This window comes from Macrotis lagotis, chromosome X (assembly GCF_037893015.1).
Source record: "Macrotis lagotis isolate mMagLag1 chromosome X, bilby.v1.9.chrom.fasta, whole genome shotgun sequence".
Lineage (NCBI taxonomy): Eukaryota > Metazoa > Chordata > Mammalia > Peramelemorphia > Peramelidae > Macrotis > Macrotis lagotis.
Genome location: NC_133666.1, coordinates 522,062,984 through 522,080,416, shown reverse-complemented (window position 1 = coordinate 522,080,416; position 17,433 = coordinate 522,062,984). Strand labels below are relative to the sequence as shown.

The window sequence follows — 17,433 nt, the reverse complement described above, 5'->3', positions numbered from 1 at the left end:
TTACATTTTTTAAAAATTGCAAAATTGAAAAGGTTGAGTCTAAAAAAGAGAAAAATTTGACCTTCCAGCCAACATAAACTGTGATGAAAGTTAAACATTCACACCTTCTAACGAGTTTTTCCATTCCAACTTTTCTGTCTGTTCTACACCAGCTCCAGTCCCCAAAATCTATTTTTAAGGTACAAACAAAATGGCACCAAGAAAAAGAAGATTCATTTAATTATAGGGATACCTTTTCACTGTGCCATTCCTCATAAGAAACAGAAGCCAGATTTAGCTTTAGCCACAGATTCCCTAGAGACTAGGGTTTCTTTACTTTTTGTGGATCATGGATCCTTGGGCAGTCTGGTGACGTTTTCAGAGCTCTTCTCAGAATCATGTTTTTAAATGTAAAGGAAACCAATTATATTATTGTATAATATATATTTTTTAAAAATTTAATTAATTAAACAATATTTTCTTTTTCTATTGAAGTTCATCTACTCCAGGTTAAGGACCACTTTTTATTAGTTTCTATATTTTCAAGTGAGGGAAACACCTAGGAAGAAAATAGTTCAGCCCCCTCACCTTCAGTAAGGGCTGCATCTAAATGGTACCAGACTGTATTAAACATGAAGGTTATACATAGGGATGATGATCAATCTTAATGGACTTGCTTATTTTATCAATGCAACTGTCAGGGGCAATTTTAGGGGATCTGTGATGGAGAATACCATCTGTATCCAGAGAAAGAATTGTGGAGTTTAAACAAAGACCAAAGACTATTATCTTTAATTTTTAAAAAAGGTATCTTATTATGTAATTTTTCTATCTGTTTTATTTCTCAACACTTTCAATTTCCATCAATGTATAGCATGGAAACAATGTAAAGACTATCAGACTGCCTTCTATGGGGGGTGGGGGAGGGAAGTAAGATTGGGGGGAAAGTTGTAAAATTCAAAAAACAATAAAAAAAAACTATGAAGGTTATCACAATCACTCAAGTATAAGTGTGCCTCCAATTTCTACTGCTGATTCTTGAAAAGTCATTCTTATTTCATAATTATTAGAAGAATCACATTGTAAATATACTTCTTTGATACTATCAAGTCAAAAAGATAGTAATCATAGGTTTTGTGTGTCTGTGTGTGTGTGTGTGTGTGTGTGTGTGTAAGAACCACAATTATTAATGAAGAGGCAGAATGATAGAATGCTGGCTGCAGTCACCCTCAGAGAATCATGGAAAACCTATATTTAATCTCAGTGGCACCAACTCTCTAAGAGTTATTACAATTTTTATTAGTAGAAAGAGTTCTTTCTAACAACTGAAATTATATGTCCAGTTCCCCCTCTTCCTCTACCCGGCCCTCAAGAAGGAACATATTGATTGTGGTCAGAGCTGGTAAAGGTAGTAAAATAATAGTGCTTTTCAATTGCTGAAATATTCATTAGCAGGAACTAAATCTTAAAGAAACCCCACAGTAAACTTTCTTGCCACCCATCACCTTTTAAAAAGTATTTTATTATAATATGAATAGTCATTTCTGAATGCATCGATTTTTAAGTTCAGATTTTATACACTGGCTTTTCTCAAAGCAGGATAACTCAGGAAACTCCTCTATGATGCATCCCTACTGATGTCAGAATGTTCAAACATTTCTTCTTTCTCTGTTAAATTGTTTTGTCCCTAATTACTGTCCTCCAGTGTCATGGTTATCACATTTTTGTAGTGTTATTTTCCATAACTTAATTCATATTTTGACTCATTTGAATGAAACTTTTGCACTCATAATTTCTTAAGTCTTTCTCCCCTCCACTGTCTGTTGAATTCCTTTGACATTCTTTTAGACTTCATTCATATTCACTGTCTTCTGTAAAACCATCTCTGATCTCCATGCTCAGTAATGATTCTCTGCCACTTATTCTGAACTCAATTAACATTTTTTGGCACCACTGTGATGTACTTAACATTTAATATTTTATATTACTGTTACTATTTTGTTCATCCTGTGAGAGTATAAGCTTCTTGAGTGTAGGAATTGTGTCTTAGCTAAATTTTGAATCTCCCTTAACTCAAACAAATACTATAGGAGAAAAACTGATAAAGCTTGTGGAATTGAAATAGATGAGCTACTGAATATTCTTTTAGTTAAATTCTTCATGAATCTACATTATTCTTAGGCATTTACAGGACTTTTTTCTTTTTCAAAAGGGCTGGGATAAAATCTCTTTCAAAATTTAGTAGTTTTTGCTGTTTCATTTGCTTCATGCTTCTAATTGGATATCTTTCAAAAAGAGACAGTAAAGATAACTGATAACATCTTTTTCATTCAGTTTCAAAGCAACATTGGGTTTGAAATTTGGAAGATATCTTAGAAATGGTATTGTTTAGTGTCTTATTAATTAATTAACTTTTTCATTCATTCATTTATTTTTTCAGGTGAAGTAACTGAAGTCTATAAAGGTTAATATCAATTACTCAGGATCACACAGGCAGTAAGCAAAAGAGCTGTGATTTGTCCACAGTCCATTGATCTTTCTATTACATCATTATTTTCTAGGTAGTTTCTTTTGGCATCATGATGCAACTTACAGCATCTAGCATCTTCTAGTATAGAAGGAAGAGAGAGAATAGGAGAAAGCTCAGCATTCTTGGAGCTATGAGACTTGGCACTCATTTACTAACAGTGATTCTTAATGGTAGTAAGCTATAATAGGAATATCTGAACTACAATTATGGATTGGTTACTGCCTCTATGGTTTCAAGTTTTCATGTCTTATGTTTCAAATGTAAATAATGGAAAAGGAAAGTACTCACCTTTTTACTTAAATGAGAACCATTGATTCCACCAATGCTTCTCTGTACTGATGGTGGCACCTGGTATACATCTTGCTCTACAGCACCATGGCCTGTAGGTACTTGGTAAATTCCCTGATTCTGATAGGATGGTGGTACTTGATAGACAGCATCCCGAGATGAAGCCTGTGAATGTGGCACTTGATACACTTTCTGAGGTCCAAAACTTTGGTGCATTAATCCAGAAGAAGGCTGGTCCTGATTGGAAGAACCCTCCTGTAGTGGACCAATCAGCAGCTTTACACGGTTACCTGGAACGATGCCTTGCCTTCCATGCAATGAGCAGAGCCACCATCCTTCCAGTCCACCAGTATTCTGCTCAATCACAGTCAGTATGTCTCCTTTGCGGAATGCCAACTCTTCTGCACACTCAGGAACATTGTCATACAAGGCTCTTGCCATAAGATTCTATGTAGCAGGAAAGAAGGAAAGGAGGCAAAACAAAAATAAATATGTTGGAACATAGTCTTAATTCTTTAACACTTGAAATTCATTCACTTGTGGAAGGAAACCTTCCTAGAAAGGAGTTTGAACAATAGACAATAAACAGTCACACAAAGAGAGATTGTTCCCATACCTTCTTGCCAAGTCTCAGAAAGCTGTGTGATTCTTGGATCAGTAGGTTATACTCATTCTCCCTTCAGTAACACCAATCAAAATTCTTTATCTTAGCTGAAATCTGTTACTTTATAAATTCATTCATTACCCAGGAATCAATCTTTTAGTGAAAAGCCTCCTCAAATTAGCTGGGCCTCAGCAAGAGGACATGTAACTCATAGCTGAGCCTATAATCAGAGACTTGTCTATGTCAGTAGGTATTAGATCTTGAATTCAGCTGACAATTCTTTGAGATCCCAAGTTACCTTTTCACTAGAAGGAGGCAATGGAGTAATGGTGAGTTCACATCTTTAGGTAAAAGATGGTAGACTATACCATGAAATGCTTTCTTTTTTTTTTTTTCAAGTCAGTAAAGAAAAAGAATCTTAGCTTGTTATTAGACATCCTGTATTTACCAATTCTTAGTGGGTAAAAGTGGCATAGATAATCCAAATCAAAAGAAAACACATGGGGCAGCTGGGTGGGCAGTGGATAAAGAACTGACCCTGGAGTCAGGAGGACCTGAGTTTAAATCCAGCCTCAAACACTTAATAATTAATCTAGCTGTGTGACCTTGGACAAATCACTTAATCCCATTGCCTTGCAAAAATACAAAAATATAAAAGAGATAACACAAATATAATTTCTGTGTTGGAATGCAATTATTCATATGCATATATTCACAACCCTGAGGTCTTGACTTTTCTAATCATGGTTACTTAAGATAGCTAAGGAACTACAAGCAACTCACAAAATTGACAGTTCACTTATAGAGAACCAAGAATTAAGTATTGTGTGGCTGTGCAAGTAATAACAATAGCACCTAGCATTTGTATGACACTTTAAATGTGCAAAGAAAATTTTACAAATATCTCATTTTATCTTTACAAACCACCTCTAGGAGGTAGGTGCTATCATTGCACTCATTTCAAATGAGGAAGAAACTAAGGTAGTCAGAGGTTAAGTGACTGGCCCAGGGGGTCACATAACTAGTAAGGGTCTGAAGTTGCATTTGAATTTGTTTATCTGACTCTAGGACTCACTTTACTCATTGGCCTAACCTACCTAATCTTCACTGAGTTGTGGAGAAGTCATTTTATATGAGATAGGAAAAGAAATGGAAACTTGAAAGAGAACTTAGAGATAATGATATCCAACCCTTTCATTCTACAGAGAAAGAAGCAGGCCTAGAGAGGCTAAAACACTTGCTCAAATGGAATAATAGCACTGCTAGAATTTGGACCTACAAACCTCTGATCTTAAATCCAATATTCTTTTCACCATACCATGCTTTAGGGAACATGATTTTTCTGTTCATGCCTATACTGAAGTAGTCTATCTGCCTTTTTTTGCCTATGACTTGAATCTCTCCATTGATGCTTAGAAAACTGGCTTCTCCTTTCACTGAACCAATAAATACTTTCTCTTTTTCTGTATGATGGTCTGTCTGGCACATTCAGTACAGACAGCCACAGTGGGCATTCAACAGAAAGGAGGCAGGAACTTTGTACCGACATTCTTGGAACTCTTTCAAAGGTTCCAAACATTTCATTTCTTGGCTCAAGTGATGTTTCCCAGCATGCTGGCAGCTATTGCCACCCGTCTGCCTAATGCACAAGGAAGGCAGAGTCAGTCATATATTTATTGCATGTACTTGAAAACAAAAAAGTAGTATTTTGAGTACATCAGCTAAAATACTTGGATGTAATTACTATCATTGTAATGACGAGTATTCCATGAGGAAATGGCTGTTGATTTGCTAGAGTGAGTGAATTGACTTTTCCCTTCTCTAATTTTAGAACTAGAGAATGTAAGCTTATCAAGGGTAGAAATTATTTTTAGTTTTATACATAATATGTTTGTTGGATAAGGTAGTGTTGGAAGCTATCCACAATTATTGAGTTTTCTGAATGCTGTTGGTCATATCTTTACCTTTTAGAATGATATGAGTAGATCTAAATGGGACTTCAAAAGTCATGTAGTCCAGTTTCCCCTTTCTCATACCCTTTTTAATTTTTTTTATTCATTTTGAATTTATCACATAAAGATTCCTTTTAGAGAAAAGTTAAGTGACTTGCCTCAAGCTCATACAGATAGTAAAATCAAATTGCAGAGTCAGGCCCTTTGACTTCAAATCAGACACTTTTTTCATTATAATTTCCACATAAAATTTTAATATACCATAATTTATATCTTTTTGCAGTTTTCCTATTCTAACTCCCCCCCACCTTTTCCTCTGGTCAGATCACAAGAGTAGAAGCATTTTTAATATACCTTACTGATTCTGATCAGGAGTGTGAGCAATGCCTAAGGAGGGGGATCCTCTTCAAGGGGTTTGAGAGATGATCACCATGGAAAGCCTAAGTCCCGATGCCCATTATTGCTCATCTCCAACTCCTAATCAGTGGAGTTATCTGGACAGGGGATAGAAAGAAACCCTCAACTCCCTTAGTGATGACCAAGAATGAGGCAGAGTGATTCCAAGAATGAGGCAGAGTGATTCTGGTTATGAGAATTCAGATAAGCTTTTTAGGTCTAATGGTATTACTACCACCACTACCACCAGCACCACTATTACTATTACTCCTTTTCCTCCTCCATCTCCTCCTCCTCCTCCTCCTCATTCTTTTCCTATTTCTCTTCTTGTACTACTACCTACTATGCTTTACAAAGTTGTTTACACATATTATTTAATTTTCAATAGGTAGTATTTTTACCCCCATTTAATGGATGAGGAGATTGAGGTAGAGAGGTTAAAAGACTTGTCCAGGGACACAAAACTAGTAAACATCTGAAGTAGAGTTTGAACTAAGTTCATTATCTATCCCATCTATGCCACAAAGCTACCCCAACATGAGCTCTAAAAGGAGTTTAAAGGATAGTGAAGTAATTGTGTTTTATATGATGACTTCACTTAGTAAATACAGTGAATCTGATAGGAAGGTTCAGCCTCTTCCTTCCAATAGCTAAAGATTACATTAGAAGAAAATTATGGAGGATTCTATCCTTGTTTAAGAAGAGTCTTGAGAGTGTCAGAACACTCACTTCCCCTTTTTCTTCTTCCTCCTTCATTTTCTTGAATATACTATGATGGGTATGCAAAAATGAATTGCACATAATTAATTCCTCAAAATGAGACAGTGGTCCTTTGATTTCATTGTACATGACCCCAAGAGCTCTGCCTTGCATATACAGGAGTCTGTTTCTTTTCTCCTCTCTTTGGTTATACAATTGTGAATGGGCAGTAAGTAAGCACCAGAGATGAAATCACAAGTAATGGAACCCCTACCCCTTTCTAGTTCTTCCAGGGACTGAGGGATAAGAGCTGGGCAAATCTATTGACTCTAAAGGAGAGAAACTCAAGATAGTCAGAAGGCCAGAGGCCAGAGACAACAGCACAGCTCAGAATAAATAAACAAAATGAGTTTTAGAGTTGGGTCAATTCAATGGAACAATGCAAAGAACTGAATGAAGCACTGAACCATGAGCGATTAGAAGCAGATAGAAATTCCCATGTGAAAGTCATTCTTGGTTGTTTATTGTCTCTGTCCCAGTAACCTTCTCACCACCTGGTCAACAGCATGTGAATACTATGGACCTGCTTTCTGGACCTGCCTTAAATGCAGCTTCATTGCAAACTACTTTCTCATTCCCATTGTCAATGCTAACTGAGGCACCATCCTGTGAGTTATCCTAATTAGTTGTCCATTATTTCACAGCAGTTTTCCCTACTGCCTGCAGAGATTAGTATTTAGAAAGTGATGTCTGATGGGGTTGTTAGCACCAGGGACCTCAGCAACAGCATGATACCTATTCACACAATGATGGATATTCTTAGTAAAGAAAGAACAGAAGTGCCAAGGTATAATGACTATAGCCATCAATGAATGTTTCAAAGGAAAATTCAGGTCCTATTCAATGTCAAATGATGTTGGTCACAGATCACAGTAATGCTTTTAGTGCAAAGACTCATATAGTAAGCACCAAATAAATGCTTTACATAGAGGTATGTAGGTGGTAAGATAGATAGAGTACCAGATCTGGAGTCAGGAAGACCTGAAATTCAAATTCCACTTCAGACACTTACTAGTTGAGAGGTCCTGTACAAGTCACTTTAACCTGTGTGTGCCTCAGTTTCCTTAACTGTAAAATGATGATAATAATAGCAACTTACTCCCAGGGGTGCTGTGAAGATCAAATGAGATAATGATTGTAAAGTGCTTAGATTAGTGCCTCGCACATAGTACATAAGGTTGGTTATTATTATTATTATTATCTATCAGACACATTTGCCAATATATACTCTATTGTATATTTAATTATTAGTGATCACAATGGTTGCTCTAGTCCAAACATAGCTGACTATCCCAGAGTTCATGGATCACAGATTTAAAGCCAGAAGAAACCTCAGAGATCATCAAATCCTATAATTTTAAAGATGAAGAAACTGAGTCTCAGGGAGGGATTTGCTTAAGTTCACACAGATATCAAGAAGGAGAGTTAGCCTCTTGAACCCATGGCACAGAGAAGGCAGTGGGGGATGGAGTGTCCAGGGAAGGCCTCACAGAGGTGGTAGGATGTGAGAAATTGAACTAAAACAGGGAAATTGAAATGTCCAAGGCTGTTCAAGCCACTTTATGGAAACAGGGAGCAATGTACTGATTAAACCAAAGTCAAACACCAAAACCACTTAAGACCTTCACTGAAAAGGCCTCTTTGTCCATTTCCCTTTATTTTATTTTATTTTTTGAGGGTGGGGTGGGAAGGCATAGAGTTCACAGGGTTGTTAAAACTTTCTAAATCTGGGATTTCCCTTTGCTCCATTGAGTGTAGATTCCTCTGTAATCAGTCCAACTTCCTATATTGGTGATGGGACTTTTTTTAGCTGCAAGTTTGATTGATGCTAACAAAAACAAATGGCCTGGTCTTTAGTGACTTTGATACTTACTAGGGTTCCTCCTGGCTAGGACTCCATTATGAAATAATGCCATTATGCAATATAATTCTAATAATGACCTACAGAATAAACAAAGTCTTCAAGTTTTTCAGTACTCATAAAGTTTCAGTTCACATAATGCTTTATGGTTCAAAGCATGTTCCACAAACAACAGCAGCACAGACATTAATTTAATTTTATAAGTGCAGACATGGAACCCAGACAGAAGAAGAGACTTGTCTGAGAGTTACAGGACTAGTTAGTGGTAGAGCAAGCCTCAAACTCTCAAGGCAGTTAAGTGGGCAATGAATAAATCACTGGACCTGAAGTCAGGAAGACTTCTGTTCAAATTCAGCCTCAGATATTAACTAGCTGTGTGACTCTAGGCAAATTACCTAACTTTTGCTGCCTCAGTTTCCTTATCTGTAAAATGGGGATAATAAGAACACTTACCTAGCTCCCAGGGTTCTTATGAGGAACAAATGACTTAATAGTTATAAAATGCTTAGCATAGTGTCTTAGCACAAAAGTAAGTTCAATATAAATATTTTTGTAGTTGTTATCTACTATATGACCTTGGACAGGTCACTTTATTGGGCCTCAGTGTCTTTATCTGTAAAATGAGAGTGTTTAAAGCAGATAATATCTTCAAATTTCATATCTTAGATTCCAAGATCTAGGAATCCCAGAATCCTAAATCCAGGACTTGTTTCATAGTATCACACAGTGGCTTTGGCTTCTATTTTAGTTCTCCCATCTCATTTAATATCCTTCTAGCAGCCTCTGGCTACAAGTCCCATTTTGTCTAGTTTGTCACATCTATTTAGTAACCACTGACATCTCTCATCCACCATTAGAATTCAATTCTATACAGACTTTTTCTTGATATTCCCAAATCCTACCATAGCAACTATAATCGATGACTTATCATAGTAACTTCAACAAGAAAAAGGAAAGTGATGTTCCACTGATGACCCTGGAGGACCTCTCTGAGACAGAGAAGAGATTGTAGCTAAATCCTAACCTTTCTAATAGCGAGGATAAGGAAATTAAGCTCTACAGAGGAGAAATGCCTTCCTCATGCTTATATATTCTAATTCTTCAGTAACTGGGGAAGGCTACATGTTATGCAGTTGGAGATCAGAAGAATCATGTGTCAATTATGGGTAAGAGTCAATCAAGTGAATTCACAACCAAATCAACTTCTTCAGAGCATCCAAGGCAGCCTACAAGAAACTACCTTCACTTAAAGCTTCAGGGAAAACATAGAAGAATGCTAGGATAGAGTTCCTTCCTATGGTCAGAGTTTTGTATTCTCACCTTTAGTTGAAAACTATCTCAAAGCATCTCAAAACAATCCCAAAGCAATGGTGGCTTCTCTAGTCAAGTCAGTTCTATTGAAAGTGGGAATTTATCTCTAGAGCTGGAACGGCCAAGATATTCAATAAATAAATATGAGATAAGAGGACAATTAGAATTCTAAAAACCAGTTAGATCATTAATCCAGTGGGTTTAGGTGATCAGAAATTAAGCAATATACACTCAGATCTAATAACCCCAGAATCAGAGAGAATTCCAAGTGGCAGCTAAGGTAGTTGAAGAGCCAGAAATCAGTTTGGGTTCTTTCAAATTATGGCATATTGGCAATTTGATTCAATAAACATTTATTAAAGTTTAAGTCTTAGTCCACTGCTTGTTGATCTCAGGATTTGGGTAGAGCCCTTTGTCACTCTAGGCCTCAGTTTCCTCATGAGTAAAATGAAAGATTAGATGACCTCAAAGGTCTCTTCCAGCTCTAAAATATACCAGATATGTTGCAAAGTCCTGGAAATACACGGAAAGGCAAAAAAAGCAATATCCCTTTCCTCAAGGAGCTCACATCCTAATGGAAAATATAATATGCTTATAGTTATTGATGAGTTCCTAGACGTCTATTAAGTATAAGACATGTTCTAGGCTCTAGAGAAACAAAGATGGATAAAATGGAAATCACTGTTCTCAAGAAACTTTTGATCTACAGGGAGGAAGAAAAAAGTATCCGAGTAACTGTGATAAGGTCAAAGGAACTGTCTGTGATCAAGTGTTCCATCTGGAATATGGAGAGACTATATCACATTTTCTAAAGGAAAGCTGCTTCTGAATTATCTCATTCCTCTCCATACTTTATACTTAGAGCCTTGGTGAAAAGAATAATCAGTCTCAAAAGACCTAGATTTGCAGGATTATTAAGCAAAATATGAACTTTTGATGTAAATGACCATTATGATAGTGACCATACTCCCATATTTTCTCTACCATGCTCTCCACACTTCATGAAATGACCCTCAGGTTTGGAAATCAGTCCTTAACGTCATGAGCTCTGTTCATCAGGAAATTTTGTTTCTAGATAGGTTCAGTGAAGAATTTGTTTTAAGTAATAGACTAGAGAAAATCAGAGTTTTCTCCTCCCATTGTTTTACACAGATAACCAGTCTGGGCAGGGAGCTTAGTGGTAATGATGAGATAACTGGGCCACTGTAAAAACTAAGGTTCCAGAGGTCTTAAACTTGGAGAAGGCAAAATGTAGGAAGGTCAGGCAGGAAAAGTGTCCAGCCCTTCCTAATAAAATAAACTGAGAATGACGTAGGTAAAAAAAAAAACACTACAATAAGTGTATACAATCACAGAGCAAACAGGAAAGCAAAAGGAAAAACAAAAAGAAAGAAAAAGGAGTTAGCTAACTTAGAGATTAAATACAATAGCTTCTTTAAGAGCTCTCTTTCCTTCAGAGTAGAAATCTGCAGCAGGATGGTGTTTAGATTCTATTTTCCTGGTTCTCAAGCTACCACAGGCAAAGAGGAAGAAAATGACTCTTAAAGGGAACCAGTAAAATGCCTGTTTCTCATAGGGAACTATAACCTTAGGTCATGTGATTACTCTTTTTTTATCCTTCCCTATTAGCTGTCAAAAAGCAGAGAGAGTTTAGAACTCTCAAGCCTGGAGATTCATGTGTTCTTTCAAGCAGGAAAAGGTGTGACTTGTAATTTCCATGACCATATAAGCTACTCCTTAGAGAAACAAAGGAGTGAGGCATCTCCTTATGTCAGTTGTAGCCACATACTGATAATATCACCCTTGACCAGGCTTTGTGACAAGAACTCTTCCTCTTCCTATTTTTGATCTATTTTTACAAGCCAGGAATCCTTGCCAAGGTTTCAGTGCTGGCATATTTCTTGACTTTCTTATATCTGACTCCAAGTTAGAAAAATGAGGTTTGAACTACTTGGGATAGAAGGACAAAGCCAGCCACAGTTCCCTCCCCTCATTCATTCATACATTCATTCAACATTCATCAAGCATGTCCCATCTAAAAGGAATCTCAAAAAGGAATATGCAATTGCTAGAGAAATCAAGAAGTGCCTAATGCTTGACTATATATACTCTACAGTCAATGTCTTCAAAGGGAAGAAATGGGAACACTTTTACTCCTATTACTAAAAAAAAGTCATGCAAGCTGGCAGCTCATTTTCCTGTATTTTTCCCTCATTTTCATCTTTAATCACTGCCTCTGAAATCATGCTCTAGGTAACCAGTTGAAACATATGTGTATTTTTCAGATTAGGTCCTTTTAGGGGAAGGTGCTTTGAAGACTAGAAAAGTCACTATCTTTGAGTTATTTGTCCCTTTGAAGTTGGTAAAAGGCAAATAAACTATTATTTGATGATTACAGTGGTAACTACCATAATGATCATTTACATCAAAAGTTCATAAAGTATTTTGCTTAATAAAACCCTGAAAAGATAGGTCTTTTGAGACTGAATATTCATTTCACTGAGGCTCTAAGAGGTTAAGTAACTTGTCTTAAGATCACATAGCCAGGAAGTGTTGGGGTCAAGATTCCAACCCAGGTCTCCTAACCAGTTTTTTTTTTGAGATAATGAATGTGAATGTATTTATATTTGAATTTTTTGAAATTAATCTTTGATTGTAATTATTAAACTGCTTTGTACTTCATGATTAAACTTAAACTCTAGAATTGTAAAGGTAGGATTATAATCACAATTCACATTAATAGAGTGTTTTCTTTGAAGGTTGAAAGGACATCAATGAAATGTACTCCTGAAAAAGATGGGTGGGTTTCACTTGACAACTAATAGATCTGTATGTTCCACTGTAATCCTAAGGGTGGCTGAGTGGTACAGTGGATAGAGTACTGGTCTTGGAATCAGGAGGATGAGAGTTCAATTCCAGCCTCAGATACTTATTAGCTGTGTGACTTTGGGCAAGTAATTTAACCCTGATTCCCTTGTATCCAGAGCTATCTCCAGTCATCCTGATTCTCATCTGACCACTGGACCCAGTTGCCTCTGGAGGAGAAAGTGAGACTGGTGACTTAGCACAGCACCTCCTCACTCAAATCTAGTTCATGTGCTTGTCTTGATATCACCTCTCTGATGTCATGATCTTCTTCAAGAATGAAGGATAAACATCAGAAGAGCATAAGGAAGACCTCTTGCATATTAGTTGTCTACACTGACAAATTCATAGGAGAAATTGGACAACAAATGTAGTAGATGGGGCAGGCATGGGTGGTTTATGATTTTCATTAGTGGAAGGTATAGCCCTCATGGATAACACAGATTCATTTTACTAAGGTTACAGACTTTATTCTTGCCCCCCCCCCAAGTGTTCTTCCCACTATAGCCAATTGTCTTTATGACCTTAAGTCCCATCATCTTTCACTTAATTGACCTCTATGCATTTTAGCCAATATTTTCTTACCAAGGTTCCTTTGTCATCTTGACTCATTTTGACCAAATATTTTGTTTCTGAACTATGCTTTCTCCCTACAGCCTTAAAGCTATCTCAGTAGATATTTTCATGTCTGTCTGTTTTCCTTTAGGTTTTTAAAAATGTTTAGATGCCCTTATAGTCCTTTAGCATAGACCATAAGATTCTCCTATAACAACAGAGATGCTGTAGTCATTCAACATTAAGACTTTAAAATATGCCAGATATGTTGCAAAGTCCTGGAAATACACGGAAAGGCAAAAAAAGCAATATCCCTTTCCTCAAGGAGCTCACATCCTAATGGAAAATATAATATGCTTATAGTTAGATATATACAACATATATATTTATATAGAAATATGTATGTGTTTGAGTGTGTCTGTACACACACATATATGCAGAGTAGGTGGAAGGTTTAATCTAAGCAAGAAGGCCAAGATGGAGTGTTAAATATGGAGGAAGTAAAAAGCTACTAGAAAAGACCTCCTGTAGGTAGCTGAGATGAAGGAAGCCAGGAAGCCACGAGGTAAGGTGACAGAATTCGAAGCACTAGATACAGCCAATGCAAAACTTCAACAACTCCCCCCCCAAATAAGCTTTGAAAGTCCTTTCCTCCCTTAAACCCAGAATGAAAATGACCCGAAGTCATTTGTTTAACTCTTTGGTTTAGGACTAAGGAAAAATGGAAAAGCCCACATGCTGAAATGATTCTGTCACTAACCAAACAAATCAAGCTTAGGCCTAGAGGCATTATTAACCTTTTTGACCTATACTACACTTACTCAGACAACCAAAATATAAATAAATGGGTCGTTTTTTTTTTCTTCTAAGTGATGACTTAGTTTGTACTACTACATCAATTGAAAGAATTCTCTCAGTTGAGGAAATCTCATGTTTAATTTGGGATCCAATTTTGAATCATGAAACTGGATGTTAATGAGATGAAGAGGAGAGGAGAGGAGTGGGGGGGGGGGGAGGGTTGGGAAAAGGATGAATGCTTCCTCTGGGTTTTTCTTCTTATGAGGACTCTTTCCCCTGAAATGAAGACTAGGAAGATATCAGTAGTTGATCTAAGGGATTTGAGGAATCAAAGTATTGCATTAGAAAGGGGAATTACAAATGGGACAATCACAATTTGCTATCATGGGGGTTTTTTTGGTCATAGAAATCTTAGAGAGATCATATGGTGTTGAAGGACTAAGGTTCATTCACACAGTTAACAGGAAAATTTTAGAGGTACAAAACAGTCAATACTACTGGGTGACACTAGAGCAGTTCCATCTGTCTGTCTTGATAGATCAGCATAGTACTCTACTTGTAGTATCAGTGTAGGTACTCTAGTAGGAGAGCTTAAATTGATTTAGAGAGGAGTAAGGGTCTATAATTCACTAGAATAAGGCACACTTTGTCTTTATGCAACGAGTAAAAGTAGTAATAGTCAGTTATGGCAAAGAAGCAGATCATCCTATTTTTCTGATCTCTGCCCCCCCCCCCCCACAACTCCCATCCAGTCTCTGTCTAAGGTTTAAGGACTGCTACTCTAAAATCATTTTCAGAGTTCAAAAGCCATTTATTTACATGACTATGTATCATCATTATTTAGTTTAGCTGGAATGGGAACTTTGAGGTTATCCCCAATATTATGGACATGCAATCAAGCCTCTGCTTGAGCATTTCCAGTGACAAGAAACTTAGCACCTTATATCTTATTCGTTGAACAGTTTCTTCTTCCCTAAAACAACCTGCTTTCCACTGTCCTATTTAAACTGTCAAGTCCAAATGAAGGTCCCATTTAAGGATAAAAAGCTTAGCTGAGAAGATAAAAAATTTACTAATTATTAGAAATATTATAGTGCCTAAGGAGTAAGGTCTGATCCATATTTATATAGCATTGTTTCTCAAAAGTAGGAGAGAAAAAAGGTAGGTGGAGAAATGGGATAAAACTTCAAAACAAAATGTTCAAAGAGAAGATGTGTGGACAGGATTGCACATGTATATTTATACAAAGATATTATGTAGCAATATAATCTGATTTTAATTACATCATTTTATTAAAGGGCCAGTCCCAAATTTATATCAAATCTCTAGTTGCATCTCATTCACTGAGAGACTCCAAACTAGCAAGGAAGTTTTGCCTTCATGGGCAGAAAAATCATGATCTGAACTGATACAGCAACTTCTTAGTAGTTTGTGGTATTCACAGAAACTAGTTGGGGTTTAGGATATGATGACGAAGTATCTCTTTGGTTAGGCCCTAAGATTTTTAGCTCAACTTAATAGTGGAAAAATTCTGATAAGACAGACAAGGGGGCTTTTTTATATTACCACTTCACAAAAACTTGAAGCCTTCCAAGCTTCCCTTCCAATGTTGTCTTCTCCTCCCAGCAACATCACTTAATAAATGATTATTGAATTGATTCTCTTCCCCCCTATTCTATAAATGAACTTTTCTTCCTTGAATCTTGGGCCATTCATTCTGTTTGAACCTGAACATATTTGTGCAGTTTACATTCTACTTATCTGGATACTTGTCCTCTTCCCTCCTAAAGTACACCAATAAGATTATAAATTCCTTGGTGTAGAGACAATATGCTATTTTATCTTTGAGTCTTTAGGATCCAGCACTGCATATTGTACACTGAAGGGGCTTAAGAGGTTTGTTGAAATGAATTAAGAAAGATGTGGAGTTGGAGGATGAATTCTAGCTTTGCCACTCACTACCTCTGTGACTGACTTTGGGCAAGTCACTTAACCACTCTGGGTCTCATATATGCTCATCTCTAAAATGAAAGGGTCCCTTCCAGCTCTAAATCTGTAATCCTATAAAATGAAAGAATGATCATTTTTATTATATCACTCCTAACTCATGAATTGAGAATCATGAATTATACTATTCCTCATCAAAAAAGAGAGAAAAAAATCCTCAGGGAGAAGAAAACAGATGAGAATCCTTGGCCTGAAATGAAATGACCTCATCATGATTACACCTGCCTCACCAAAACACAGGCAGTTCAGAGCCACTAAGTTCTTTCCCTGCAGCAATGAAATAAGCTGCGTCTATAATTAAGATCTTAGTAAGGATAGTAGGCTTGATGCTGCTGCTGCTGCCACAGGCTATAAAGAACAGAACTACGACTACAAGTTTCAAAAGAGAAAAACTGAAACATAATCCTGATGCTTGCTTAGAGGTTTCAGGTGTTCCAAACAATTCTTATATTTCAAATGGACTTTTCATGTAGAAACTTATTTCCAAAGATGGATATTTTGGCAATAAAGAAATGCAACATGCAGAAGTAGGAGGGAAGTTACAAGGGACGATGTGTCCAACAAGTATTCGGAGGCCTGGACTCTTGTTCCCAGATCTGCCACCTTGGGTCAATCATCTTTAAGGTCCCTTCCAGCTTTAAAATCTTTGAAGGGATTCCCTTGTCTTGGACAGGAGCATTAGTGTCCTTTAGTGCTAACATTCATTAGTCAACTTCATAAGGGAAAAACATCCTTAATCCCTATAAGGACAAATTTATTCAAAAAACATCTGTGAAGTATAGCTGTAAATGAAAACCACTAGAAAGAGATCCTAGGCATTTTAACTGCAGCCAAATTTGAAAAATTTTAACAAGCGTCATATCAAAGTTAAGGATGCTAAGCATACACAGACTCTAAGCATAGACTTTTGGGAGAAAAAGATAAGTCCTGATGAAGGCTTCTGTAGTGTAAATGAATATTTTACTCAAGGAACAAGATGACATTTATTGGGAACCAAAATTTATTCCCAAGGTATTCTTGGCTTATGCAGGACAATTCACAAGACCTAGAAATTCCAATTCACAAGGCCTAGAAATTCCAAATCACAGTGAATGGGACTATTTAGGGCAAGAGGTCTGATGGGTTGTTTACATTCTTCTTCTCCCCTCTCCCTCCCTTTTTTGGGAAATGATAATCCAGGTTAGCTCTATGAATGAAACAAATTGGAAAATAATTTATAACCACAACAGAATCCATCACCAAAGTGCACCCAGAAAGGACCTAATAAATCATTTGATTTGAGCTCACTCATTTTACAGATGACAGTGAAAATCAAGTTTATTCTAAACTTTGCCATCCTATCTATCCTTATTCCACTGGCCTGTTTCCTTTCAAATCAAAGTTGACAATTCAACATATTAAAGAGAAATAAGCTTTATGGAAAATCATTGATTTGTCAATATCAATCGACATATTAATGGGCACAGAATATGAATGATTACTGTCATTTGGACTCAAAGAGGACCAAAATGGCATTATCGGGATCAAC

General features: G+C 36.7%; 1 protein-coding gene across 3 annotated transcripts in view; it reads right to left on the bottom strand.

Moving 5' to 3' along the window:
- NEDD9 (neural precursor cell expressed, developmentally down-regulated 9) overlaps positions 1-17,433 on the bottom strand; it is a 229,980-nt gene that overhangs the window by 30,093 nt on the left and 182,454 nt on the right. For all 3 annotated transcript variants that reach the window (XM_074208030.1, XM_074208029.1, XM_074208028.1), the window contains one exon: positions 2,798-3,244. In XM_074208030.1, the coding sequence (XP_074064131.1) occupies positions 2,798-3,244 (447 nt within the window). The remainder of the gene's footprint in view (positions 1-2,797; positions 3,245-17,433) is intronic.